Raw genomic sequence first — 27,529 nt, 5'->3', positions numbered from 1 at the left:
AAGGGGGACCCGGGGGAGCCCTTGTGAGTGGGGAATTAATATTTGGCCGGCAAGAGTGCGGGCCAGTGTGTGTGTAGTACATAAGCACGAGACCTTTGATGCGCCCTCCGAACGAAACGAAAAGCTGCTCGGAGCTTCTGAAAGATGTGGAGCGCGCAGTATACAATCTCAGTGCTCTGACTGGGCAAAGGAGATTGGCGTCGCGTTCGCTATCAGATGCTGGTAGCGCCGACAAGGAAATGATCTGTGCTCTGAAAGGAGTACCGACCACCTTGGGGACATAGCCGTGTCTAGGCTTTAAAATGACCTTGGAGTCACTTGGTCCAAACTCAAGACACGCAGCGCTGACAGATAGCGCGTGAAGGTCTCCCACCCGTTTGACTGATGATAGGGCAGTTAGAAAAACGGTTTTAAGTGAGAGGTGTTTCACATCCACGGATTGAAGCGGTTCGAAAGGGGGGCTTTCATAGCTTCGAGGGAAGGCGTAAAGCGGGCGGTTGGGCCAGTCCTGGGCCAGTGCGTCCTCGCTTTTTGAGAAAAATATTGGGCAGTGAGAGTTCTCTTCTGATGCAAAGAGGTCTATATCTGCTCTGCCGAATATGCGCCATAACGTCTGGACTGTTTGAGCATGCAGGGACCATTCCCCTGGGGGAATATTGTCTCTGGACAGTCTGTCTGGGCCGTCGTTCAGGTGGCCTGGCACGTGCGTCGCCGTCAGCGAGCGCAGGTGGCGCTGGGACCAACTCAGTATGCGTTTCGTCAGATGGAAGAGGTTCCTGGATCTGACAACGCCCTGATGGTTTAGATAGGATACCACAGACCTGTTGTCCGAGCGGACCAGGACGTGGTGACCCTGAATGATCGGGAGGAAGCGCACGAGCGCGCACTCGACCGCTATCATTTCCAGACAATTTATGTGAAGGAGCTTTTCCTGAACTGACCATAGGCCAAAACCGAGAGCACTCGCAGACCGCGCCCAACCCGTGTTGGACGCCGCCTGTCGAGATGACTTTTCGGCGAGATACAGCTCCCATCATCACTCCCCGCTGATACCACTCGGCCACTGTCCAGGGCTGCAGAGCTGAAATACAGGTCTGAGTCACTCTGATTGGCTGGCGGCCTGTGGCCCAAGCCCGGCGAGACGCGCAGGTGTTTAGCCAGTGCTGAAGCGGGCGCATGCGCATTAAACCCAGTTGAAGTACTGCTGCGGCTGAGGCCATGTAGCCTAGCACTCTCTGAAACTTCTTCAGAGGTGTGAGGCTGTTCATCTGAAATGACGCGGCTAGTCGCTGCACACGGCGCGCGCGCTGTGTAGATAAGCGAGCCGTCATTGCCACTGAGTCTAGTTCTATTCCAAGGAAGGAAATTGTCTGACTGGGCTGTAGTGAGCTCTTGGTCCAATTGACTGCAAGGCCCAAACTGTTCAGATGACTGAGGAGAACTGTCCTGTGAGACAGAAGCTCTGTATGATTGTGCCAAAATCAGCCAATCGTCCAAATAGTTCAGAATTCGCAAACCCTGACTCCACAGGGGTGCGAGCGCCACGTCCATGCACTTTGTGAAAGTACGGGGTGCTAAGGACAGGCCGAACGGAAGGACGGTGTATTGATAAACCTTGCCGTCGAAGGCGAATCTCAAGAATGGCCTGTGACGGGGATTTATCTGAATCTGAAAGTAAGCATCTTTCAGATCGAGAGAAATAAACCAGTCCCCCTGGCGCACATGCGCGAGGAGTTTGCTGGTTGTAAGCATTTTGAACAGTCTTTTTGCAAGCGCTTTGTTCAAAACCCTGAGATCTAATATTGGTCTGAGGCCGCCGTCTTTCTTGGGGACAAGAAAATAACGGCTGTAAAACCCCGACTCGCTCAGGGAGGCGGCACTCTCTATGGCCCTTTTGCACAGAAGGTTTGTTATTTCTGAACGAAGCATGCACGCTAAGCTTCCGTGTTCACAGTAGTTTCGAGCCACGCTCTGAAGCTAGGAGGACGGCGATCGAACTGTAGCAAATAGCCCTGTTTTATTGTGCTTAACACCCATTCGGATATCCCTGGAATATCTTCCCACGCTTTGAAGCGTAATGTTAGAGGGTGAGTGGCCAAATCGCTCTGATTGCCGCACACAGCGCGCTGAACAGAATGTGTGAGCGCGCTTACTGTGCTTATGCTGGACTGCTCGCAGACAGCATGGACAGGCTGTTCTGTGAGTGACTTCCCGATTGAGGTGAATGGGGAAAGAGTCACGTCTGTTAAGTGATACGCAAGTATAGTCACGGGCACGGGACTTACATACAGAGAAGTGTTTGCTGGCCGTGTGACAGAGCTGGCAGAGAATGGGCGCGCGCATGTATTCGTGAGTGCATTTATTGACTCTAACACTCGAGTGGTTCGTAACCGCTTTTGAGTGTGCTCTGATGGGGACACGGAACGTGTAATGCTTGTGTGTAGGGGTGAACACTGGATTGTGGGCACATTTTCTACACATAAGACATGTTTGCTCTCTGGTATGGACACGGGATGTGTAATGCTTGTGTGTAGAGGTGAACACTGGGTTGTGGGCACATTTTCTACACATATGGCATGCTTGCTCTTTACCAGATTTATTTGGGTCACCGTGAAAACGGCGTTTGAGCGCAGGCAAGCGGGCGTTAACACCGGCTTGTTGGCTGCTGAATCTACCACTGTAGTAGCCTGAAGGAAGGGGACTGACAGGGGCGAAGCTTTGACGGTGGTCCGGCCGCAGCGGGACTGATCCGTCGTTTTGTCAACAAAGCTAGGAGGACTTCGGTTGTTCAGGTTTCAGCGCAATTCTAGTCCGAGGCCCGCGGGGGGGCGGCAGTCTGCGGCGGCTGTCTGAGCGTGATCGAGGGCGGCCGCCCTGTCGACGCTGAGAAGTCTGGCTTTGTTGAGCTGGGCGCTGTGAAGAGGCTCGTGCAGGAGGCTCATGTGGGCGGCCTGCAGAGGAGCTAGCGCGACGAGGCAGAAAGAGATTCATGGCTTGTGTGGCTTTTTGGACCTCTGAAAACCGGTCAATGATACCACTCACCGCGGAGCCGAAGAGACCGGATGGAGAGAGTGGTGCGTTGAGGAACGTAGAGCGATCTGCTTCTCCCATGTCGGCTAGCGTTAGCCACAGATGTCTCTCGGTCACAGTCAGTGTGGCCATGCACTTCCCTATAGCTTGGGCTGCAGCTTTGGTAGCGCGGAGGGCGAGGTCCGTAGCACTCCGTATGTCTGCAACCGCCTCTGGATGCCTGCTTTCCTCATCCCACTCCCGCAGAAGGTCCGCTTGGAGGATCTGTAGGACGGCCATAGAGTGCAGAGCAGATGCAGCTTGGCCGGCGGCGGAATAGGCGCGGCCAACACAGGCGGAAGTTGTTCTGCAGGCCTTAGACGGGAGCACTGGTTTAGACCGCCATCTCGCGGAGGGCGGGCAAAGGTGTGCTGCTACCGCATCCTCGACCGGAGGGATGGAAGCGTAGCCCTTCTCAGTGGCGCCGTCCACCGAGCAAGAGAGGTGGAGACGTGGGATCGAACCCTGGCCGAGAAAGGCGCATTCCATGATTTGGAAAGCTCAGGCGTGGAGTTCCGGCAGGAAGGGAGCGGCCCGGGTAGTGGGTGCTGCGCGGCAGCGGCTCTGTAGAAAGCAGCCGTCAAGTCTGTTGGGTGCCTGCTCAAGGGGCGGTGACCACTCGAGCCCGATGCGGTCGATGGCCTGTGTGAGGAGGCGTGTTAGTTCCCCTTCGACTCCGGCGCGGGTCCTGCTGGATTCCTGGGCCAAGGAGGAGGCGTGTGAGCCTGACCACTCCTCGCTGTCCGAAGCCATGATGGAACAGCCCTTATCCTCCGCTTCTTCGTCCGAGATGGCAGCAGAGCAGCCGCTCGGCGGCAACTGCGCGTCCCGGGTGGGCGGGGAGGGTGCAGGCGATGCTCGAGGGATGGGCTCGGCGAGGCAATCGCTTCTACCACTGTTTCCGGCAGCCTTTGAGAGCGGCACTTTTTTCTGCGCGGCTGAACGGAAGGCGGCGCGGCGGCTTCGGTCCTGAGCGCTTCAAGTCGAGCCTGCAGGGTCGACATCGGCAGCTCCTCGCAGAGATCGAATCCGCCTTCGGCGAGGGCGAGCTCTGCATGCCCCAGTCCCAGGCAGAGAGCGCAGATGATGTGGCGGTCTCCGGTGCTGAGAGGAGCGCGGCATGAGGCGCAAGTGGAGCGAGGCATCTTAAAAAAGACGCTCGTACTCTTTTGTGAAGTTCTTTAAGAACTAGCTTGCTTTTAAAAAGGATACGTCGCCGGATGGCGTAGCTCGCAGGACGGCTGAATGTGGCGAAGACGGCCGGCTTCTTCGAGCGCTGTCCACGCTTGCTTGATGCCCCTCGAACGGCGACACGGCTTCCGGTTCAGTGATGCGAAGAGCTTCGCTGAAGAGATGAAAATCAGGGTTCCAGCCTACGAACTACGCTTATATGCACTCTAGTCACGGCCTTTTGGCGGGCTTTGATGCAGTGAGCGCGGACGCCTCTCATTGGATGCGAGTTCGCCCAAGCTCGTCTATAGGCTGCAGCAGTTGCCGCAGAGCAACCAATGAGCTCGCTAGCTAGCCCGCTCAAGGTCTGCAGCTGCCGCACTGCATTGACAATGGATACAAAATGAAGGATAATTTTTTGGCTTCAATATCTCAGAAAAGATGAATCTTTCCCGTAGCGTAAGCTAGCTTAAGCAATACGAGAGAACCTCTCGTAAGAGAACTCTTTAAGTATGTTTTTCCTCTTTACAAAATCCTCAATGCATTGTAAAAGATTCATGAAACAATTTAGGGAGTACAGAATGAACTGTTTTTGCAGCTTAGGTTAAAAAAATATTTCTTTTTTTATTGTGGAGATTGTTCTTATTGTTATAATATGTTATTATAGTACAATAAACTCTTTTATAAGACACTTAGATATAACTAATATGGAGTTGCCTTTGATACTTTGTTCCCTCTCGTTTACTGTTAAGGCATAACATGGCAAAATGGACAAAAAGAAAATATAGCTTTATCCACAATGCAACAGTTCTCACACTCTTTTCTAATGCATTTAATTTGTCCTCTTCAGCGATCAATAATACTCCTGCTTCATTCAAGATGCTTTGCTTCAAATTGATATGCTGGAAATATGCTGTTCTACTTTAACAGCCTATTAAGTTTGGTATCCATTATGAGAAACATAATGTTTGCCTGATAATAAAGAAACTGCCAGAAACTGTTTCACCGCACCTTCCTTAAGCATGTTAAAGTGTAATATTTATTCTGGAGTCGCAAGTACAAAACGATCAACATGGAATAATGTATTCATTGCGCACTTTAGATGGTAAAGCCTCTCTTTGGTAAATGGAAATATGCAGTTTCCTTTGTAACCTTTAGTTTCAGCCTGTAGTTTTTCCTTTCCGATATATTGATTAGTACTGCACTTATTTTTATTTTTTTACCCTAAGAACAGCAGGATTTCAAAGACAAAGTGCTTCTTTGCAAGGATTGTTCCAGTGCAAAAATATATATGGCTTCTGACAGTTTCAGCATTTAACACTCTCAAGGTCTGGCCTTTTTGAAAAAGAAACAATGAACTAATGAAACAGTTACCAGTTGTGTTTCTTCCTTTATATAAATCCCTCATGTCATGAGGTGTTTTAAGGATTCTACTGTCAATAATGCAGGTCAAGTTTAGAAACAAATTATTCATAGATAATTAAATGTGAAGTGTGTGTGTGCCAGAGAGATCGGGGCAGTGGTGGACAAAGTACGCATACCATGTACTTGAGATAAAGTAAAGATACTCAAGTAAAAGTAGAAGTGCTGCCTTTGAACATTCACTTGAGTAGAAGTATAAAAGTATTTGCCTTCAAATGTACTTACGTATCCAAGTACTATGATTTTTTATGGCCATAATGTCCTATTATAATTTGTCACCAGACTCTTGCTTAACTCAGTCTACATGAAGACTAATGTCACTCTTGGCACACCAATCTATTAATAAAATGACATTAATTAGTCAGATGTATGTATCTATATATATATATATATATTTGAATTGAATACATTTTTTGTTTAATTTTGGAGGGAAGGGGACTGTTCCCATAAGGTATAATACATTTACAGTATTTACTGTGTATATTTTTCTCGAGTGTCTATGGTCATAATTATTAACATCCTAATGTTATGATACATTCACATAAACCTGCACAACGCCATTAAATATATATATATATATATATATATATATATATATATATATATATATACACACACACACACACACACATATATATATATATATATACACACACGCACGACACACATACATAGAATATATATATATATATATATATATATATATATATATATATATATATATATATATATATATATATATATATTCTATGTTATGGGAGCAGCCAATTTCCTCCAAAATGAAACACAAAAACGTATTAATGCAGTGTTTCTGCTACTCCCCAGAAAAAAAAAGCTATTATATGCAAGTCATTTTAGTGTCAACATACTAAGCAATGTACATTATGTGTCAATATTTACCGATAATTGCTGCAATAATAGCTGCTGCTCTCTGCCCCGCTTAAAATCATTGGCAACGCAATTTGTTTGGAACTATTGAGAGCTACACGAATCACGTGACCGCGCGGCGGCGAGATCACTGTCGCAACCGTCTATGTTCGCAACTCTCATATTTAACGGCTCTGGGGTGCGTTTCCTGTACAACGACGTAACTTGCTGCTCCACTACCGTAGTACGATGCACTGTTGAAGAAATCAACTTGCTAGTCACGACTGTTTCACGACGTTCACACATGCGCACTCTTCAAAAACGGTGCTTTAAATCTATTGACAAACTAAAAGACATAAAGGACATTTGTATGTCTTCTAAATAAAAGATACTGATTGTACTGAATGTCATCTTGCTTATTGGCTCAAGATAATAATTTATTAAGCCCACATGTTATAATAACAAGAAACTCTGCTTCATAACCACAGGTCGAGAGCTGTCGTTCCAACCACACAACTCTGCGATGCTGTTTGCGAATGTTCGTTGGAACGATGGTTTCGGGAAACACAGACTCGTTAAACTATGATGATAACGACGGAACTTGCGACCATAGTTGGCTAACGATGCTTTTGGGAAACGCACCCCTGGTTTGCGCTTAGTAGATGCCGCCAAGGCAAGTTCAAAACAAAGCGCGCGCGCTGTACTGTGATTGGTGGCTCGTTTGACCAGTTACGTTTTTATCCACTCATAAATAAAAAGGAACGACTGATTTTGAAAATGTAGTAGAGTAAAAAGTAAGATATTTGACTTTGAAATGTAGTGGAGTTAAAGTAAAAGTCTCCCCAAATTTAAATACTTCAGTAAAGTACAGATACGCAAAAAAGCTACTTAAGTACAGTAACGAATTACATTTACTTCGTTACTGTCCACCACTGGTTAGGGGTAGCACGATGCTTTTCATTTTAGCTATGTGAGGCTGATTAGGGTGAAATACAGTGAAACATAAAAAGTTTCACAAAAACAAATGTTATTTTGGATAGTAGAAACTGTTTTAATCAAGTCGCGGGGGGTGCGGCTCTATTTGTTGGTCGCAACACAAGTCTCAATGTGTGTGTGAGTGTGTAAGTGCGGGGGAGACGAGGATACTTTTCTATATATATATATATATATATATATATATATATATATATATATATATATATATATATATTTTTTTAAGCAATATCACACAAGCAAGTGTGCGATGTGGCCCTACATCAGCACTGCTGCGATTCTGATCCGCCGCGTAATAAAGTTGTTCCATGCACAAATGCGTTTTTATGACCGTACTCAGTTTTTCCTAATATTTCCTACATCAGTGCTGATTTAGGGTCAAACTGTATAGCAGAATTGCGAGTGTGATATTGCTTATATACAACAGTCTCACACCATCAGCACTCAGACGCTTCACCATGTGAATCTCTCCGCTTGTGTTCGTGCCGTTCTAAACTAAAGTGTAAGAGCAATGCATATGTGTTAAGTGCTATCTGTCTCTTTACATTTTATTTTGTGACATTACATATTTTAGCCAGCAGGTGGAGGCAAATTAACATTTTTGTGTGCACACTCTCTCTCTCTCTCTCTCTCTCTCTCTCTCTCTCTCTCTCTCACACACACACACACACACACACACATCCTTGTTTCTCCAATAAAATGTTAGAAACAGCAAAAGCCATGATACTAGTTCTAAAGGGAAGTTTTTAAGAGGCTTGGACATTTCATTTGGTTTGAACCAACAACGACAGATTCTGATCTGTTTTTTATAACCGTACTCAGTTTATCCTTTTTAAAAAATTAATAATTTGCTTGTTCATTGAACTGTTCAATATCACACTCGCAATCGTTCTATATGGCCTTAAATCAGCACTCGGCCTACGACCTTGTGCCTGCGGCCGAATCACATCAGTGCTGATGTAGGGCCATATCACACTCTTGCTTGTGTGATATTGCTGAAAAATATATATATACATTAACATATATACTGTACATCATATACATTATTTGCATTGCTTGCAAATCTAGTTCAGTTCATCTTTTGTAGAGGTTTCCTTACTGTAATAACAATCTTTACAATGTCACTGGGAGACTGGTAGGCAGGAATTGTAACTGACAGGTATCTAATTTATAGTACTAAAAAAGCAATAGGAAAGTCATGAATAAAATCCTTTAGACACCCACTCTGATCATTGTCTATTCTGCAAATAAGTGTGGCCCTGCAAGAAAAGCAATATATTTTCCTTGACTGTTCACAGGCAGCCTGTGCTCCCAGAGCAGGAAGCATGTTATCGAACCAGGAAGTGACAAGGTTATGACCTTTTTCTGCAGGGTAACACTCTCTGACACCTATATTAATGGTAATAGATTTGATAGCTGACACACGCAGATGAAAATTAATGTTTAGACATTGACCTGTTTCTGTCGCAGCCGAGCAGTGTAAAACAAACTACCATATGATTCTGTTTTGCCTTTTATTATATGACTAAGCACACATTGAGGTAAGTTGAGGTAGGAAGAATGATCCACTTTATATTAGGTGTCTTTAACTACTATGTATTAAGCATTTGACACAATGTACTTATAATGTACATACATGTTGTTAAATTGTACGTACATTTTAAGTACCTGCATTTAATTACATTTGTAGTTACATTGTAAACCTTAACCCTAACCCTACCCTAACCATAATCCCCAAATTTAACCCTACTCCAAAACCTACCTGTACCTCAACCTCAGTAGCAGCAATTGTGAATCTTGTGTGAACTTTGCAGAACCACATAGTTACACAAAATGTTGTATATGTATTTTAATGTTAGTAGTTAAAGACAACTAATATAAAGTGAGACCAAACTTGGTATTCCAATCCTGCTTGTGCTTTTCTTCATTTGCAAGTCGCTTTGGATAAAAGCATCTGCTAAATATCTAAATGTAAATGTAAAGCTGAACAAAATCTTGTGTCCAGCATAAACTTTCATTATAGATTTTTAGTCAACGAAATCCTAAAATAAATCAAGAGCTTTTGTCTTCCTGCTTCCTAATGAGCGCCACGGCTCACTGTAAAGATCAACAGATTTTTAAGTGTCTGACTTCCCCATGGAGAGAGTCATTAGGCATATTAATAATGACAGGCTCATTTGCATATTCATGAAGTGACCTAGAACATGCCCTTAGACAAAGTAATACAAAACCAACAGGCACAGAAGTTTTCCAATGACATGCCTGCATGATCATGTTTGAGGGTTTCCACAACAGTGTTAGTTCATGTTCCATGAATGATGGATTAAAATGGTACATTATGAGCAAATTGTAATTATCGCTGCAAAAAAGTGAATGGGAACTAAACCGACAAATGGTCTTTTCAATCATCCTATCATCATCCATCCATCCACCTAAATTCGTTTTAAATGAAAATATGCCTATAAAACTATTGCACGTTTCAAGCATACAAGCCTTTCGATCAAAAGGTTTTACAAATAATGTAAAACCTTTTGGGATAAATTCAGTTTGTCCAAACATTTGACTGGTAACACTATTATGCAATTTGTCTTTAGAATATAGGCTAAATTTGAACAATTAATTGAAGTATACCTATCTGTATTCTATTGTTTTGGATTCATTGGACAAGAAATTAGATTTGCAACATAGTTACAATTCCAAGTCATTACAAAGAGATACAAATTGGCCTATTCATACAAAATCATATATTTGGCATTGACCATTATGTATATTATATGTGATTACACTCCCGATTATGATGTTCTATTTGGTTCTGTCTGTTCTCTCCCTCAGTTTGCAGTTAATGCGACTGAGGAGAGAGGTGAGTTCTGCTGCAGCCCGTTAAAGTTGATTTAATGTGATATTTTATTGAGAACTGTAGAGCGGAGGAGGGTGGGGCCAGGCTGGAACAACGCACGCCCGGTCCCCAATCAGCCTGATGGGGGCACGTGAGGGATAAAGGCGGACGGTGACGACAGTTTGAGAAATAGAGAGAGAGAATGTGTGTTCTGTCTTTTGGTTCAGTTTTATATTAAAACTATTATTTATATCGTCAAGCCGGTTCTCGCCTCTTCCTTTCCCTTGATCCCTTTACAAGAACATATGTATATTTTTATATTGAAAATTTGATTTAATGTTATTTAAGCTTGAATTAAGAATGTGAGAATTTGTGTGGAAAAAAAAAGTGTTTTTGAGAGTATTCATGAAACGTGGTTAAATTAATTATCTTTGCTGGCAAACAAATACTGGGGAAAAGCCAAAGAAATACATGTTTTTTCATAAACATTCTTTTATTCATGCAGGTATGTCTGCTCACTCATATTTCTGACATTATTGTTTAAATTATTGTTTTGAGTTATCTTAAAATGTTTCATGTTGCATATAATGTTATGTGTAACTGATTTACATATATGCAATTAAATATAAAAGTGTCTTGAGTTCTTGGATAATGCGACTGAGGAGAGAGGTTTGCACAAATACTGGGAAAAATCCCAAAAAATCCATGTTTTTTTGATAAACATTGTTTTTATTCATGCAGACATAAAAACAAGACCTTTGTCGATCAGCATTTGTGGTCTCTGGTTTCGTTCACGATACACAACGCAGAGTGAAGAGGGACAACCGGTCACATTGGTGCCGTGACCCGGATAGGAGTGAGGTTTAGGGGGGTGAGTGTAATGGTAGCCAGCTGGTATGTAGAAATGCAGTGTGTAAACCTCACTCCCCTGGCCTCAAGAGGCGCACTAGTGACAGGTCCGTCGGGGTGAGAATGTGTTGCCTTGACACAGTAACCTTTAGCCTCCTCATTAGCGTGCTCACTTCCCATGCTGGAGACACTGGTTCGTATCCCAGTCAGAGCGAGTAGGACCGGTTACACCAACATAGAGGTTACCGTGTGATATTAACTATTATACAAAAATTAGTTCCGGTCCTCTAATCTGATTGGACGAGAGGCGTTCCAAGAGTGCTGATAAAAGAGTCATAACAGTGCTAGAACGCTTTACTGTTTGTATTAATCCACTCGAGTAATGAGAGAGATTTCGATTTATGCAAAGAGATGCCGACACATTTTTTTGGTATGAGCTCTATTGGGTGAGAGAGAGAATCAGTGAGTGGATTTACTAAGTCTAAACATTGGCATTGTCATGCTGCTTTCTTGTGCTATCAGAATTATCCTGCTAGTTTACTTGGAAGATATACATAAAAACACCAACTTAAGTCATAATTATGACTGGGAAAAACCGAGACATAACCTATCAACATGGCGGAGGAGAGCACGGTGTCTGTGGTAGTATCAAAATAAGAATTCCCCAAGAAATATTCAAGAACGAAACTTGCGTCTTCCATGTTTTCTCACTGACAACAAAACACTTGAACGTGACATACTCGTTATCATGAACGAAGTGGGAAATTAATTTCCAGATCACTCAGAGATTTAAACAACTATGCTGGTAATTACACATGTGGAGTCGCTCTCTCTTGCTCTGTCACACATCCTTGTTACTCCAATAACTTGTTACAAACAGCCCATGCCTTTGGATCTTTCGAACTAGCAGCGGCAGATCCTGATCCGTGGTGTAAGAAAGTAGTTCCACACACAAGAGGGTTTTTGGGATGCTTACTGGTTTTTTCTTAATTATTTATTTACTTGTCTGTTGAACTGTTGTATAACAGCAATATCACACTCGCAATCATGCTGTTTTGTCCGTATATCAGCACTGCTAATCACGGCTGTTCTTATATATAGTTAAACAGCACTCTCGCTTGTAAAACTGCTTTATTACACAGTGGTTTAATGTGTATGCTTAGTCCTGTTTTATTGACTTCTTTCTAGCAGTTTGTGATTCTAGAATCTCCTCCTCGCTCAGCACACACCAAGATAAGATCAAAGAGTATATTTGATAACCATCACATTTTTAGCAGTCTCACTCTGGTGGGACCGTTATATCAGCAAACTAAAACACGATTAGATCTACAGTTCAGGATTGAGAAATTAAGGTATGGGGACGGGCCTGAACATTTTCCTATTAGCACTTTCTTGATGTTTCCTGGGATGATCAACAAAAAAAACCTTTGGAAGTATCTCATTGCAGAATAAGAATATAGATGGAGACTGGGGCTAGTTGTCACACATTATACTCCAGGCAAATTCTTTGATATAAAAGAGCTATTGAAAATTTCTAGACTTATTTTCGAGGGGAAAAGATTAGTTCACTGAACACATGTTGAACGCTATTGGGGCATGTTGTCACATTGAATGGGGTAAGTTGTCACAATAAAACCTGCGATTATGCAGCATATTATTAACAGTAAATAATAATAAAAAAAAAAAGAATAAAAAACTAAAACAATTCATGAAACAGAAAACAAAGGTACAGTATCATAAAGAAATATCAAACCATTGTCATGGCCAACAAATGTTGTAATTAACATATTTATAAAAACATATGTTTGTGTAATTGAATATTGAATTGCTGCTGAAATATAGCCCATGTTCAAACTAGCCATGGTCTCACCTACAACTTCATTTCAAAAAATGAATCATTTGATGTGATGTTAAGCAGCGACAATTTGTTCTTCTTTTCTTTTTTTTTTAAAGTGGTGTTTATTTAAGAAAACCGTGTTTATTACAGGACTCAACTATAATAGCTCATGTTTAGCCCTAAATTGAATTTTTTACAACAAGTACAAGTCTATACAGTTTCCTCTTGGACTACAATGTCTGTGTCCTTTGAGGAGCAAATAATTATGAAAAATCCTTGTGTCTTCAAAAAAATAAGAAATAACTATTCCATTTTAAATAATGATAAATAGATACATACATAACAAAACATTACAACCCATCTCAACAGCCTCACAAATAAATAAATATAATCATAAATAACATTCAAAATATATCTTTGGCCAAACAAGGCCCATGTAGATACTTCCACCTCCTCAAAACTGAATGAAGGTCTCGATCAGCTTTGGTTAGCAACACCATTCATCCTTTAGGAGGGTGACAACACATAGCTAAACCGTAAAAAGAGGAATAATAAACCAACTCCATTGAGGCACTTTTTAAGGATGTCAGAAAAAGTTTGCATCTTCTATACTTATTTTAGCAAAGCAAAGATGAATAAAATGACCAACAACCTACAATTTTCAAGTACACAGCAAAAAAAAAAAAAAAACATTTGTTTACTCATTATTTTATTTATTGTCCAGTGAAAATACTGTATCTAAACATTCTTAAAAGAAGATAAATTTACTAGAGAAGTAACAAAAAAATAAACAAATTATTATATATATATATAAACATTTGCCAATGGGGTAAAGAAAAAAAAACTTGTTTCTTACCCTACTGGCAAAAAATATATATTATTATTTTTATTTTATTTTTTTATTTCCCTGAAAACAAGACATTTTTCAAAATCTAATGTCAAACTGCTTCTCAATATATTATTATTATTATTATTATTATTATTATTATTTTTTATTTTTTTTGTTTGTTTTAAGGATTTTCTTGTAAAGATCTTTAACTGGAAATAAGACAAAATTACTGAGCAAGATAATATTTTTTGCAGTGTAAAACACAACTTTTCTTTGTTAATAATACCAGAATATCCTTAAAACAAGATATATTTTGAAGCAAAATCGTGTAAGATAATAATATATATATATATATATTAAGTTTAAACCTGACAATTTTTGGTAAGTTTGCGATTGGGGTTAGAAAGATTTCCAAACTTTATTCAAAATATATAATCTGAAAACATGTCATATTACATCTTATTCAATTTTGCTTCTTAAGTTAATTTATCTTGTTATAAGAACGTTTAGATATTTGTTGTATGGAAAGCAAAACAAAAATACTGATGAAGAAAATATTTTCTTGCAGCTGATTTCAATCTGGATTCCTTTATCATCTGTTGATTCTGGTATGAAATCAAGGCAAACAAACAAAACAAAAAGAACAACTACAAAATAATAAGAATAAAACAAAACTGAAAAAACACATGTCTATATTTATTTCAAAACCAATGTAAAAAAACATCAGTGTTTGTTTTCAGTGGTAGTGGTGGTGGAGGTTACGTCCGAATGGCTCTCTGATCGTTCTCCAAAAATCTCTGCAAGGGTTTTGAATCGAGCTCCCCAGTCATTGAGGTAATCGTAGTCCTTCTCTATTTCACCCTTAACAGACTCTATAGAACTTAAACTCTCCGCCACAGAGCCCTCGCCTTCATAGGCATACGTGGCGAGTGAGTCGTAGGGCGGCGCTGAAGTGTCGCCATCGTGTTCTTGCAGTCGCTGACTGATGAAGTTGCTGATGTCAGCGCTGTTCTGCGAGGCTATTGAGCGCTGCGGACCCAAACCCAACTCGGGCTTAACGTCTCGGCGAAAGAGATTTTCCTTGATGACTTTGGGGTTACGGAGAGTGCCCATGTCGAAGGCGTGCGTGTCCTCTTCGCCCCCTCCTTCGTCGTCATAATGGATGACGTTGTCACGGATGTCCTCTTTGGATGTCATGAGAGTCTCTTTCTTCTTCTGGCGCCGTACGCCCACGTAAAGTACCACGATGACTGCCGGAAACACAAGAGCGAAATAGGAATGAAAAGTTTGACACTTATTTTAACACTCATTAACACTAGCATGAAAATGTGAGGGTGTCGGATGGAATGAGCTACTGCAAAATCCCTTTGAAACATTTGGGACTTTGGCTAAAGGGTGTCGATTTCAGGGTACATGAACTTTACAACATGTCTGCATGAACAAGAACCTTAACCTAATACTACCTGCTTGCTACTAGTAATATCAAGTAGGAAAGCATGGTTCATGGCTGTGACATACAACTAAAGCAGCCTAATCTAATGAAAATTACTTGACTGTGGCATCATTTCTGCAAAATTAAATTACACGGTTCATAGGGTGTATTGCTGCAGTTCCAAGGTGAAATATCCTCTGAGGTGTGCTAAAGACAAGTTATACGTTCTACCAAAAATAGATTTTTTTTAGAGCTTAGAGAGGTTTTTAAGGTTAATGCTCTTTCCAGTTTTAAATGAATAAAACCTACCTCTCTAACCTAAACCTGTAACCGAAATCTAACCAACAGTGTCCCAAAAAGCAAATTTGAGATGAAAAATGCAATAGCTGAAGCAGCCACGTCATTGTGTGGCTCTTCTATGACACTTCTGGCTCATGTGTTCGGCCTCAAACCTTGATCATCCGCCTTCAAAATCTGACGCTCTATCAGTTGCGTAAGTCAGTTATGTTTGAAAAAGCTTCTATATGTAGTTGGTTATGCAATGCAAGCACTGAAATGCATTATAGTAAAAGTGTTTTGATATAATAAGATAGTATTGCGTGGGGAGCAGAGCGAAAATAAAATTGTTTATAAAGTGTTAATCTTCCGTGTTAATCATAATGTGTGTGAATGTTAATAAAATAAATTGTTGTTATTGCACCTGCAGTGTTTATTTCACCAGAAAACTGCAGCGATATGCAAATGAGGTATGTTAAATTCATTTGACAAAAATGTAGTAATAATACAGTTTTACAATGTGACCAAGTTGAACTAAAGCCTATCTGATATTTTAAAAAGGAATGAGCCCTTTGACATGTGGCGCATGCACTTGCACACTTTTTTCAATAGGAAATATGTTGAAACAGGAAATAAAATGTTGCTTGTCAAGTCAGTTCACTCAGCGAACATGCTTAAATGTTCGACGTGTTGTACATTCTGAGATGCTATTCTGCTCACTACAGTTGTACAGAGTGGTTATCTGAGTTACAGTAGCCTTTCTGTAAGCTGTAAGAGGTCCTGTAATTCTCCGTTGACCTCTCTCATCATCAAAGCATTTACGTCCGCAGAACTGCTGCACACTGGATGTTTTTTGTTTTTGGCACTATTTTGAGTAAACTCTAGTGACTGTTGTGAGTGAAAATCCCTGGAGATCAGCAGTTACAGAAATACACAAACCAGCCCATCTGGCACCAACAATCATGCCATGGTTTAAATCACTGAGATCAAATAGTTTTTTCTCCCCATTCTGATGGTGGATGTGAACTTTAAATGAAGCTCCTGACCCGTATTTGGATGATATTATCCATTGCACTGCTGCACTTGGCTGATTAGATAATTGCAGGAATAAGTACTTGTACAGGTGTTCCTAATAAATTGCTCAGAGAGCGTATATTTTATTGTTTACATTTCTTACAATACATTTCAAGATTTTATTCTTTTTACTATAGTTCTTACATAACTTTTGCTTCTAAACCTCAAATCATGAAAAATGGTGTATTTTTCCAAGATTGGTCCAGCTAATGTGTAATCACATTCTAGAGTAAAACAAACAGACGACGTCTCTATCAAAAAGGCAATTGGATCTTTTAATAGGCGGGACTTCCATTCCTACAGCCACCATATTGAGCTTTGAGATTTCTCCCAATCATTTTACTCTAAGTGGTCCATTTCGTCTTCCTTATACTTTTTCTAGCTACAATCAGGGAGAGAGAGAGAGAGAGAGAGAGAGAGAGAGAGAGAGAGAGAGAAACAGGGCCAGTGAAAATACACTCTTCCATGTTCAATCAAGGAAACGACCCTCTCATTTGTCAGAATTGTTTCATGATTGGCAAACAGCTCCTGACTGCAGTCATCATTTAGAGTCAGAGTGAAAGCAGCAGCAGTAATGTGTACCCTCTATATGATAGACTCTCTCACCTATCGTGTTTGACTATTTCTGCACACATTCCTCTCTCTTTATGATTTTTATTTTATTGACCGACCAGAGAAGACACTCAATCCTGGGCCTACAGCCCTGCAGATATAGAGCGGGGTCGAAAATCTGTGACCATATTAAACATTAAAAAGATAGACACATTATGACATCCACTGAATAAGAAATATTAATGTCTTCGTCAATAATAAAACAAGCAAAATTGTGACATTGGCCATGTTAACCTTTGTACAAAAAGTCAGATTTGCTTGCTCCATTGAAACACACAAGATGCTCTTTGAAACATCAAATGATCAAAACAAGCTGGGATAACATGGATCATCAGGTTTTGCACAAACCTGTCCATGATGGCTCTGAAAAGGGGAATGTACCAAATACTAAGAAATTCTCAACTTTTCACTAAAATGGTTTTGCTGACATTTTAACTTGGGTATCATTGGCTCTGTTTAAAAACCTTGCGACCTATGAAAGCAATATAAATATGTATACATATACATACAGTGGCAAGAAAAATTATGTGAACCCTTCGGAATTACCTGCATTTATGTATACAGTAAATTTGTCATAAAATCTTCATTCTGTTTTAACTAATAACAAACAAATTATTGTTCTTGTACATATTGAATACACCATTCAAACACTCACAGTGTAGATTGGAAAACGTGTGTGAACTAGGCTAACGACATCAACACAAGATCATTAGAGTCAGGAGTTGGCAAACCTGGCATCCAATTAATGAAACAAGATTGGAGGTGTGGGTAAGAGCTACTTTGACTTATAAAAAGCACTAACACATTTTAAATTTACAAGAAGCATCATACCTCAATAAAAAGAGATTTCAGAAGCCCTATATTTAAGAATTTATAGCAAATTTTCTTATATCTAGGCTATTAATGCATTCAACGACTAGAATTACTCATAAAATCTATTTTTTAAATACATTTTATCAGTGACATGTTACCATCCAACAGGTTAATGTTAAACTTGAAATTTAAATCAATTATGAGTTGAGTGTCTCGTATATGAAGCCTCTTTGAGGACAGGGCAGGATTTTTTTTTCCTGAAATTGTTTTGCATGCCCTTGCAAGAAGTTTCGTGTTCTGTCGCAATAGTTTGCGTTCCTCATAATACGTTTTGTGTTCCCTCTGAATAAGTTTTGTGTGCCCTCGCAAGTTTAGTGTTCCCTTGCAGTAAATGTATCAATAGTTCTACTACAGTAATCATATTTTTAGTAGTGATAATATCAAAGAAATCATAGTTCTGTGGTTATTATGGTTTTAATATATAAATAACATTTTAATTATGGTTACTGTAGTAAAAACATGTCTGTACTATATGTAACCATGACAGTTCCAGGATATTCAGTTTTTAGGCAGATTTGTTTTTTTTTTACTATAGTAATATTGTAGACTGTAGTAACCATAGTTTTTGGTTTATTGTTGTAACCTTGATTGTAGTAACTGTTCTAGGAAGAAACCATGGTAGTGTACTGTATCCATATAGTAACAGAGGTTTTACTGTGGATTAACCACAAGTAATCTTGTGGTTATTATGGTTGTACCATGGTATTTGTGTTAAAACCATAATAACCACAAAATTATGATATATTTTTCCTGTATTTTTACTATGGTTTTACTATGAACATCAAGGCTAAAATGCTATTACTGTAGTAAACCATGTAAAACCATAGTAAATGTATTGCAAGGGAACACAACACAATTGTGAACAACTTATTGCAAATTTATTGCAAAAGGGAACACAAAACTATATACATATAAATATATATATATATAATCCCACCCGTACTAGAGACAGCAGCGTTCTGTTCGCACCTCTCTGTCTAGGCTTTTTGTTGTTGTTGTTGTTGTTTTGTGCAAGGTAGTGTTCGGTGTGAATGGCCCCTTAGAAGTCAGTTTACTAGCATGCTGAGGACAGCAAGGCAGCTCATTAGGTTTTAGAGCCATGATCACTCTGTGCTGTAAAGGATATGCTATGTGTTTGTACAAGATTCAAGAAGAAGTTTCTGAGTACACAAGTTAACACCTCTAAGTTTATTAGTAAGCAGTAAATTAGGAAATAAATTGGTGTAAACAAGGTTGTTTATGGCTCAAACTGTCAAATAACACATGCAATAATGTCTATGAGATAACAGCGCCCCCAAGTGATAGACATTCGCATTGTAGCGCAGAACTTCCAACATGTCAAACACTTATTTTGGGTGTCTTTGCATGTTTCTGATTTAATATTAGTGGCACATGCAGGAGATAGGTGTTGGTTTGATTAGACCTTGTCCTCGGCTCACTGAACTGTTGATCTGGCTGTCAAGGCTGCTTCCCTGGAGTGGGAAATGGGTCAATCTGACAAATGGAGCTATTTTTTTTATATTCTTGAAACAGAGCCCATATGTGCCAAATTACAAGCATAACAATTGACAACATGCACTCAAGCTGGCATGGCCTCCACAATTTTGTGCAAAACCTGATGAGCAACTCAGAACACATTTAACTTATGTAATCTGATGTATAGCCAAGTGGAAAAAAAAGCACATTGAATGACAAAAACTATAGGGTGGGACTTGACTTCAGCCATCAGAAATTAACTGGATCATAAAAAGTGGCCATTACATACCAGCATAGAGACTGGAGGGGTTGAAAGTATTCAGTTGCAAAAGTCAGTTTTTGTTGTTAATTTGATGTTGACATAAACAAGGAACAAGCTTACAGCCATCATGCAGTAGCCATGATGCTCAAGTATCAAAAAAGGAAATTAATTGAACATTCAAGGAGACAGCAGGCCTATCAAAACATGAATTCTAACTAAAAATAGTACAGCACAAAAGTTATGGGAATGAAAACAGATAAAATATCTAAACAAATGTACATTTTAAAACTCATCAACATGTAATTTCATTTCATGCCAAATATATTATTCAAGAAAATACAGTCCAGCCAGAGGAAACAACTGTTAAAAAAAAGGAAGAAAAAGAAAAAAACAGTTGAGGGATACAAAATATAAATTATATGGGAACATATAATTAGTTCCTTTGGTTAAAAAAATAAATAAATAATGTACACTCACTGAGCACTTTATTAGGAACACCTGTACACCTACTTATTCATGTAATTATCTAATCAGTCAATCATGTGGCAGCAGAGCAATTCATAAAATCATGCATATGCGGGTTAGGAGCTTCACTTAATGTTCACAAAATTAGATCTCAGTGATTTCGAACCGTGGCATGATTGTTGGTGCCAGACAGGTTGGTTGTAACTGCTGATCTCCTGGGATTTTCACGCAAAAGTCTCTTGAGTTTACAAAAATATTAATAAAAATCCACTGAGTGGCAGTTCTGTGAATGGAAACATCTTATTGATGAGAGAGATCAACAGAGAATGGCAAGACTGGTTCAAGCTGACAGGAAGGCTACGGTAACTCAGATAACCACTCTGTACAATTATAGTGAGCAGAATAGCATCTCAGAATGCACAATACATCGAACCTTGAGGCGGATGGGCTACAATCCACGTTGCAACAGCAGAAGACCATGTTAGGCACTTTATTAAGACTAGTTTTCCTAATAAAGTTCTCAATGAGTGCATACATTTTTTTATTTAGTAATTGAGAAAACAATTTGTAAAACATTAATACAATAAAAAATACGGGAGGGTTTTATGACAAAATTCTTGGAGTCTCAGGGTGATCCTCACTGCACATTCAAAAGTGCAGCATAGCAAGATGAGGCGGATATACATCTTGTTCATGACATCAAGCAGTTTAGCCTTTCTAATTGCAACAATTTAGGCAGTGTCAGACAGAATCAGCAAAAGACTTTAATCTCTCCACAGCACCTCACAAAAACAGGAACATCACTCACAGAAGAGTATTTAACATCAGACAGTGATCGTCTTGTAATGTGTTTTTGATGCAGCACTTTGCTGTAACAGCACTGGTGCATAAATGGACTAAACATAAAGCAATAAAAAGACGAAACATCTTGCAGAGGGTTTTACTGTGCAGTCTATTATTCACTTTTAAGCAAACTTTAATTATGCAAAAATGCTCTTTTGGAAACTGCGTCTCCAATTAAAACCACCACTACTAAAAATATTAATGTTAGTAGTCGATCCCCCAATCAACTAGCCAATCAGTCAGCCACCTTGGCACATTATAGATAGATAGATAGATAGATAGATAGATAGATAGATAGATAGATAGATAGATAGATAGATAGATAGATAGATAGACAGACAGACAGACAGACAGACAGACAGACAGACAGACAGACAGAAAGAGTGATAGATAGAAAGAGTAATGCCATATGGTCAGACAGACAAATGGAGAGACGTATGGACGGACAGACAGACGGACAGATAGACAGACAGACGGATAGACAGACAGACAGATAGACGGATAGATGGACAGATAGACAGACAGACAGATAGACGGATAGATAGATAATGCCAGATGGTCAGACGGATGGACAGACAGATGGATAAATAGATAGACAGATAGATATATAGATATACAGACAGACAGAAAGAGTGATAGATAGAAAGAGTAATGCCATATGGTCAGACAGACAAATGGAGAGATGGACGGACAGATAGACAGACAGACAGACAGATAAAAAGAGTGATAGATAGAAAGAGTAATGCCAGATGGTCAGACGGACGGACAGACAGATGGATAAATAGACAGACAGATGGATGGATGGATGGATGGATGGATGGATGGATGGATAGATAGATAGATAGATAGATAGACCAAATATAAATGAATGCATCCAACTTTGAATACATATTGGATGAATTATATTCAAAGTCGATAAACAGACAATATATTAATGCGGCAAGTTGTGTCATTGCTTGGCAGCTGTAAACAAGTAAAAACAGCCCTTAATAAATATGTTTGTTAACATCACTGTCACATGTATATAACATAAAGCAGTTCTGTCCACTGTCAGCCTTGCAAATATACCTAACACGGTTGAAATAGTATTGCAAAAAATTATCTTGCTATCATTGCAAAGCATGCACCACAATCCTAATTCCCATCATTTCAAAGAATCCGAATGTGTTTCCTCTTTAACAACATGTTCAAAAGTTTCAAAAGCCATCCAAAATCTTGTTTATGAGCCAAGAAATCTTTTCAAAATATAGATAGTTACAGATGGCTGGTTAAATAGAGGCATGGATAGGTGGGTGGGTAGATTACTAGCGAGTAATATGAAGGGTTGAATGCAACAAGTGTCAATGCGGTGGAAGTACACATCATTTTTCAGAAACAGAAAGACCTGCTGCAATCTACTGCAAGCTGAGATGTAAGAGGGTCATTCGGGGATGAACGAGTGGTAACCTCATTTTGTTGAGCATGCTCTTACTAAATGACCAGCCAGCACACTCAAATTACCATGGAAACGAGGCCATAAAAGTCCTTCCCTCATTTCTCACCCCCCGCCCTCCGCACATCCCCTATGCAAATAAACAGAGTTTATAACTCTTGAGATTTCTCTGCATAGACCTTGCGGGTTAAGTTAACATGGAGAGTAATTCAGCCTGCAATCTGATGACACTCAGAGACTTAGGGCTTTTACTATGGCATTAATGGATGAAGACATTGCTCATTTATACTCCTAAACTACCTTTCCTGTATAAAATGGCCAATAAATAGACAGCTATATTTAAGGTATAGTTCACACAAAATTTATATTTTTTATAATTTTCTCACCTTCATGCCACCCCAGATGTGTATGCAGTGGTCAATTAAAAAATAAAATGAAAAATCAAGGTGGATGGTGGATGCACATTTAGAGAAATATTGACGGATTTTTGAATTTGCACGAAACTGTTGAAAATGTAGGTTTGCCGGTGTTTTCAGAACTTTTCGCTGTGGAAAGCTTGCACGCTCATGGTTGCCAGATTGCACAACAAAAGCGTCACACTCGCAGAAAAATTCCAAACTGTTCAAGTGTAGATCTGTTGAAAGATTTCCGCTCTTGATATCTGATATCTTTAAATATGTCAAAATCTAATTCTTATTGTGTAATCGCCGTTATTTCTATTCTGTTATTTATCAAATGTAGAGAATACAAATGTATTATATGCATTATTAGTTATACATGTAATATACAATTAGTACATGACACAACTGATCTAAAGGGGAATATAAGGGGGGATGGTGGTTTTACTAGGGGGATGCTTTTTGGGATTTCTTTCAACAAGGGGGGTGGCATCCCCCACATCCCCACTCAACTTGAGCCCTATGTGTATTAATTTCTGTCCTCTGCAGAAAACAAACTGTGACAAGTAGGATGGTGGGCAGGGCCAAGACCTGCCCCACAGTTTTTCTCATTGAAAATACTGTTTCACTCTGAAATACCTCAGATTATGGAAGTACAATGGGTTATGAACAGCGTCAAAGTCCCTTTAAGACTTACATTCTTACAGTCGTCATGTATTTTGCATTAGGATTTCTTCCATTGGCGTAGAATTGCTCAAAGTTTTGACAGATACTATCCCACTTTGGTTAGTTATCTTGATAAATAAGGTCCTGTTGGCTATAGGTTTTGCAGGCTGTATTGTTGCTATATACTGAGTTGGGATTAAACCCAGCATATGGTGTCTAAATGGATGTTTGTTTGCTTACCCAGCAGTATGACAATGCACACCAGAATAGCGACCAGGGCTCCGGTACTGAGGCCAACAGGGAGGAATATAGCTTCAGCGCTGCAGGTTAATAAAGATCCATTGGCGTCACAGCTGCACACACGAATGGTGAGGGTGCTGGTACTGCTCAAGGTCTGGAGGCCTCCATCCTCAATCAGAACTGGAATGTGGTAGATCTCTTGAGAGCGCCGTTTGAAGCCGCTACGCAATGCCACCAACCCAGCAGTATTATCTGGAGTAGAGCAAATAATACATAAAAAATACAAAATAATATATATATATATATATATATATATATATATATATATATATATATATATATATATCTTGAAATTTTAAAGGGTCCCCCAGATATAATAACAACTTGAAATAAAAAAATTAGTTGGCTTATGAAATTGCATTCTACTATTGATTGTTTGGTGATCTTGATAATAGTCATTAAGCTACACTGTCTGTCTATCTATCTATAAGTATGATGTTGTGTTGTTTTTTTAAGTTGCAGTATTGATCGACGGTGCAGTTTTGGATAACCACTGAATTCCTCATTGCAGGTGATATTGTGCATCCCAAGAAGCACACTTGTATGATTTCAAAAAGACACCAACATGAACAAAGCATTCACTGCTCAGCGTACTTGACAGCAGTTCCACAGGGATATCACTCAACAGCTGAGTGGTGAATCGGCCTCAGGTGACTAAATAATATGTTTGTTTTTTTCCTGTGTTGAGAATGTGTGTGCCTGAACATTCATTTGAAATGATCTCACAAGCCCTCTTGAGGTGAAGCTCTTTTGCCTTCTGGTAACCTCACATTACCTTACTCAACTGGTCCAATTTTTAACTACCTGCATATAACTTCCCCTTTATCTCTAGCTCTGTTCCAAAGCCTTTAGTGAGGTGCCCACTAGTATACTTAAGTTGTTTTATATGCTGGTCCCCATTACGGGATGACGGCAGGGCTGGACTGGTAATCTGGCATACCGCATTGTCCCGGTGGGCCGACGCACTTTGGGGCCGATCAGTGGCGGAATGGCCATCAGGAGAACCGAGCGGGCCGATGGGTGCAGAATGGGCCGCGATAAGCTAAAATGAGCCGTCACATTATGCGGAAGGGATCACAAAACGGCGCCGCGATATGCAGAAGAAGACAGCGAATACCCACACCGAAAACATCTACGCCGCTAGGTGGCAGCAAACATAAACACTGATATTATGCACACTGAATACACCAGCTTAAACCAGTTTAAGTTTTGCTAGTGAACAGCATTGGTTGACGATTTCTAAGGGGCTGTTGACACCCAACTCATTTTTACATCTCTCTGTGCTGGTTTTCAATTGTTTTTCTATGTAAACATACGCTAGATGGATATCTTTGACAGCTTATGGCATCTTGCTGTTCTGGCTTAGGAGTGCCGTCTTTTGTGGCCACATCCATACTAATCCATTTCCTTTTGAAAAGTCTGTTTTCAAAGGTGCGGTCACATTTACCTTTGCATGCTGAAATTCTGTGGTCAAAATACAGTCATCTCAATGGGAATCTGCACGATCATGAATTTCGCACGAGGATTTCCGGTGGTGAAGAATTTCACCTTGCGGATTTTGCATGGATTTTTAAGTTTGGTGAACTTTGACAAGCGAATCATCTGCATTGATCAATAAGAAGTTAACTGGTTTGGCAGTGATCTCTATGTGGACGGTGCAACACTGAATACTCACAATAAAAAGGATATAATTTAAGCTTCGAGTTTCTTTTTAACTTCACTATCCCAGAGTATAAAGTGCAGTAAAATAGTCTGCTTGGCAATTGCCCACGGAATTTCACTCTGCAAAAGTAAATGTGACTGCACCTATAGTTTCCTAACGTCGTTGTTTTCTAAAGTATGCAGATAAAAAGAGCATTTTGTAAATGGTCTGTTTTCAGTGGAGGAAACACCATGAAAACGAATGCAATCAAAAAAATTATTAGTGTGGACATGGCCCTAGACAACTTCTCGAGTGGTCTGTTCTATTCATTGCACTTCATCTAGCTTTTTTTTTTAGCACAAGAACACTTTAGGTGCAAACACTCAGCTACCTTTAAATCTAATATATTAGCATATTGCTATTCCACTTTATATTGCTATGTTGCTATGCATAACATAGTGTAAAAAGTGCATTTTAATGTAATCATGCAATGTATTAATTATAGTGCATTTTAATTAGCATCGCTCCACCTCTTTCTATCCAAACACCAATTCAGAAAAATAAAAAAACTGCTGTGATTTTCTCGAGCTATCACCTTGTAGCTAATGTCTAAACCAGGACAGATTAAATGACAATAAATAATTTAGCTGCTCATGTTTTATATAATTTAGTATATAGTGTTAAGTTGGTGTGTTAATATTGAGAGAAATTGCATGTTGACATGTTGACAAGGGGAGGCTTCGTCTGCAGTATGGTGGCTGCAAGTTGCTCTTTGAACTCTGATTAGCCCGTTGAACTTTGTCACTTCTGGTTTTACAGGGTGCATTTTCTAGACGGCTGAGCAAGAAAATCTTGCATGTTACAGACTGGCCAGCTTTCTTCGAGTTTTACAAACTGCCCTCGGCAGTAACTGTCACCATGTCCCAGTAAATCATGTCTTTAGAGAGCATTCATGCCTGAAGTGTGGATAGAATTTCCATAAGGCCAAAATCTGTGGAGGAATAGGTGCTATGTATGTGAAAGCGGTTCACTTTAGTGGAAAATTCTGAAAACTGTAGCATGTGCGTGGAACCAAATTATATACCAATACAAGACTGCTCTCACAAAAAGCAATTTCTTCTATTTCCAGCCCAAATATTTTAGAGCCAGTCATAGCAAGGAAAAAATATATCACTAAATAACTTTTCCTGACTTTTTCAGTCCTGGAAATAACAATTTTCTAATTCCCTGATATGTCCAAGGCTGTTTTCCATGACTGTTGGAACCCATGTAAAAGCGGAGATTGCTTTTATCCAAAGTGATTTACAGTGCATTAAAGGTTTATCAGTATGTGCCTTTCCCTGGGAATTGAACCCACCTTTGCATTGCTAGTGCTATGCTGTACCTATTGAGCTTCAGGAAATAAAAGACAAACTCACTCCCAAAGTCTCTGATGGTGAAGTTCTTGGTCTTCACTCCCTCTTGAGGAGATTTGAAGGAAAATCTTTGTCCGGCTTGGGGGAGGTCCTGGTCTTTTGCACTGATGACCTGAATCACCTAGGTGACACAAAGTTAATAGAAGAATACTGATATGTAGGGTTTAATAATTTAATATAAACATGCATTGATCTTACACTGTACATGCTGATCTTCCAGAACTCCTTAAAATATGCACATTTTTACCAGGGTGACATAAACATAATACATTTAATTGATTTGTTTATAATTAGCATTAAAGACCCCATTAAATTGGTTTATGAGAGTAGTTTTCATGTGTTTTCTTTGCTGTGTTGTCATTCCTGTATTTATTATTAAAACAGGAAGTTTGGGCAGGACCTTTCAAAGGGCTAGCCCCATTTAAATGTGTGTATCAGCAAAAAAATAACTTTCAGTTGAAGAACAGCATGCCTTTAAAGCTAATAGACAT

The 27,529-nt window shown here is 39.8% G+C and overlaps 1 protein-coding gene across 2 annotated transcripts in view; it reads right to left on the bottom strand.

Moving 5' to 3' along the window:
- Positions 1–14,265: 14,265 nt before the first annotated feature.
- Positions 14,266–27,529, bottom strand: part of LOC127626436 (cadherin-12) — a 221,021-nt gene continuing 207,757 nt past the window's right edge. For both annotated transcript variants that reach the window (XM_052102204.1, XM_052102205.1), the window contains 3 exons: positions 27,042–27,159; positions 23,922–24,173; positions 14,266–15,122 (listed from right to left, as the gene is read on the bottom strand). In XM_052102204.1, coding sequence (XP_051958164.1) covers positions 14,596–15,122; positions 23,922–24,173; positions 27,042–27,159 — 897 coding nt within the window. In that variant the 3' untranslated portion in view covers positions 14,266–14,595. The remainder of the gene's footprint in view (positions 15,123–23,921; positions 24,174–27,041; positions 27,160–27,529) is intronic.

The sequence above is a fragment of the Xyrauchen texanus genome, chromosome 33 (genome assembly GCF_025860055.1).
Source record: "Xyrauchen texanus isolate HMW12.3.18 chromosome 33, RBS_HiC_50CHRs, whole genome shotgun sequence".
In the NCBI taxonomy this organism is placed as follows: Eukaryota; Metazoa; Chordata; class Actinopteri; order Cypriniformes; family Catostomidae; genus Xyrauchen; species Xyrauchen texanus.
This window is presented reverse-complemented; position numbering and strand designations above follow the sequence as displayed.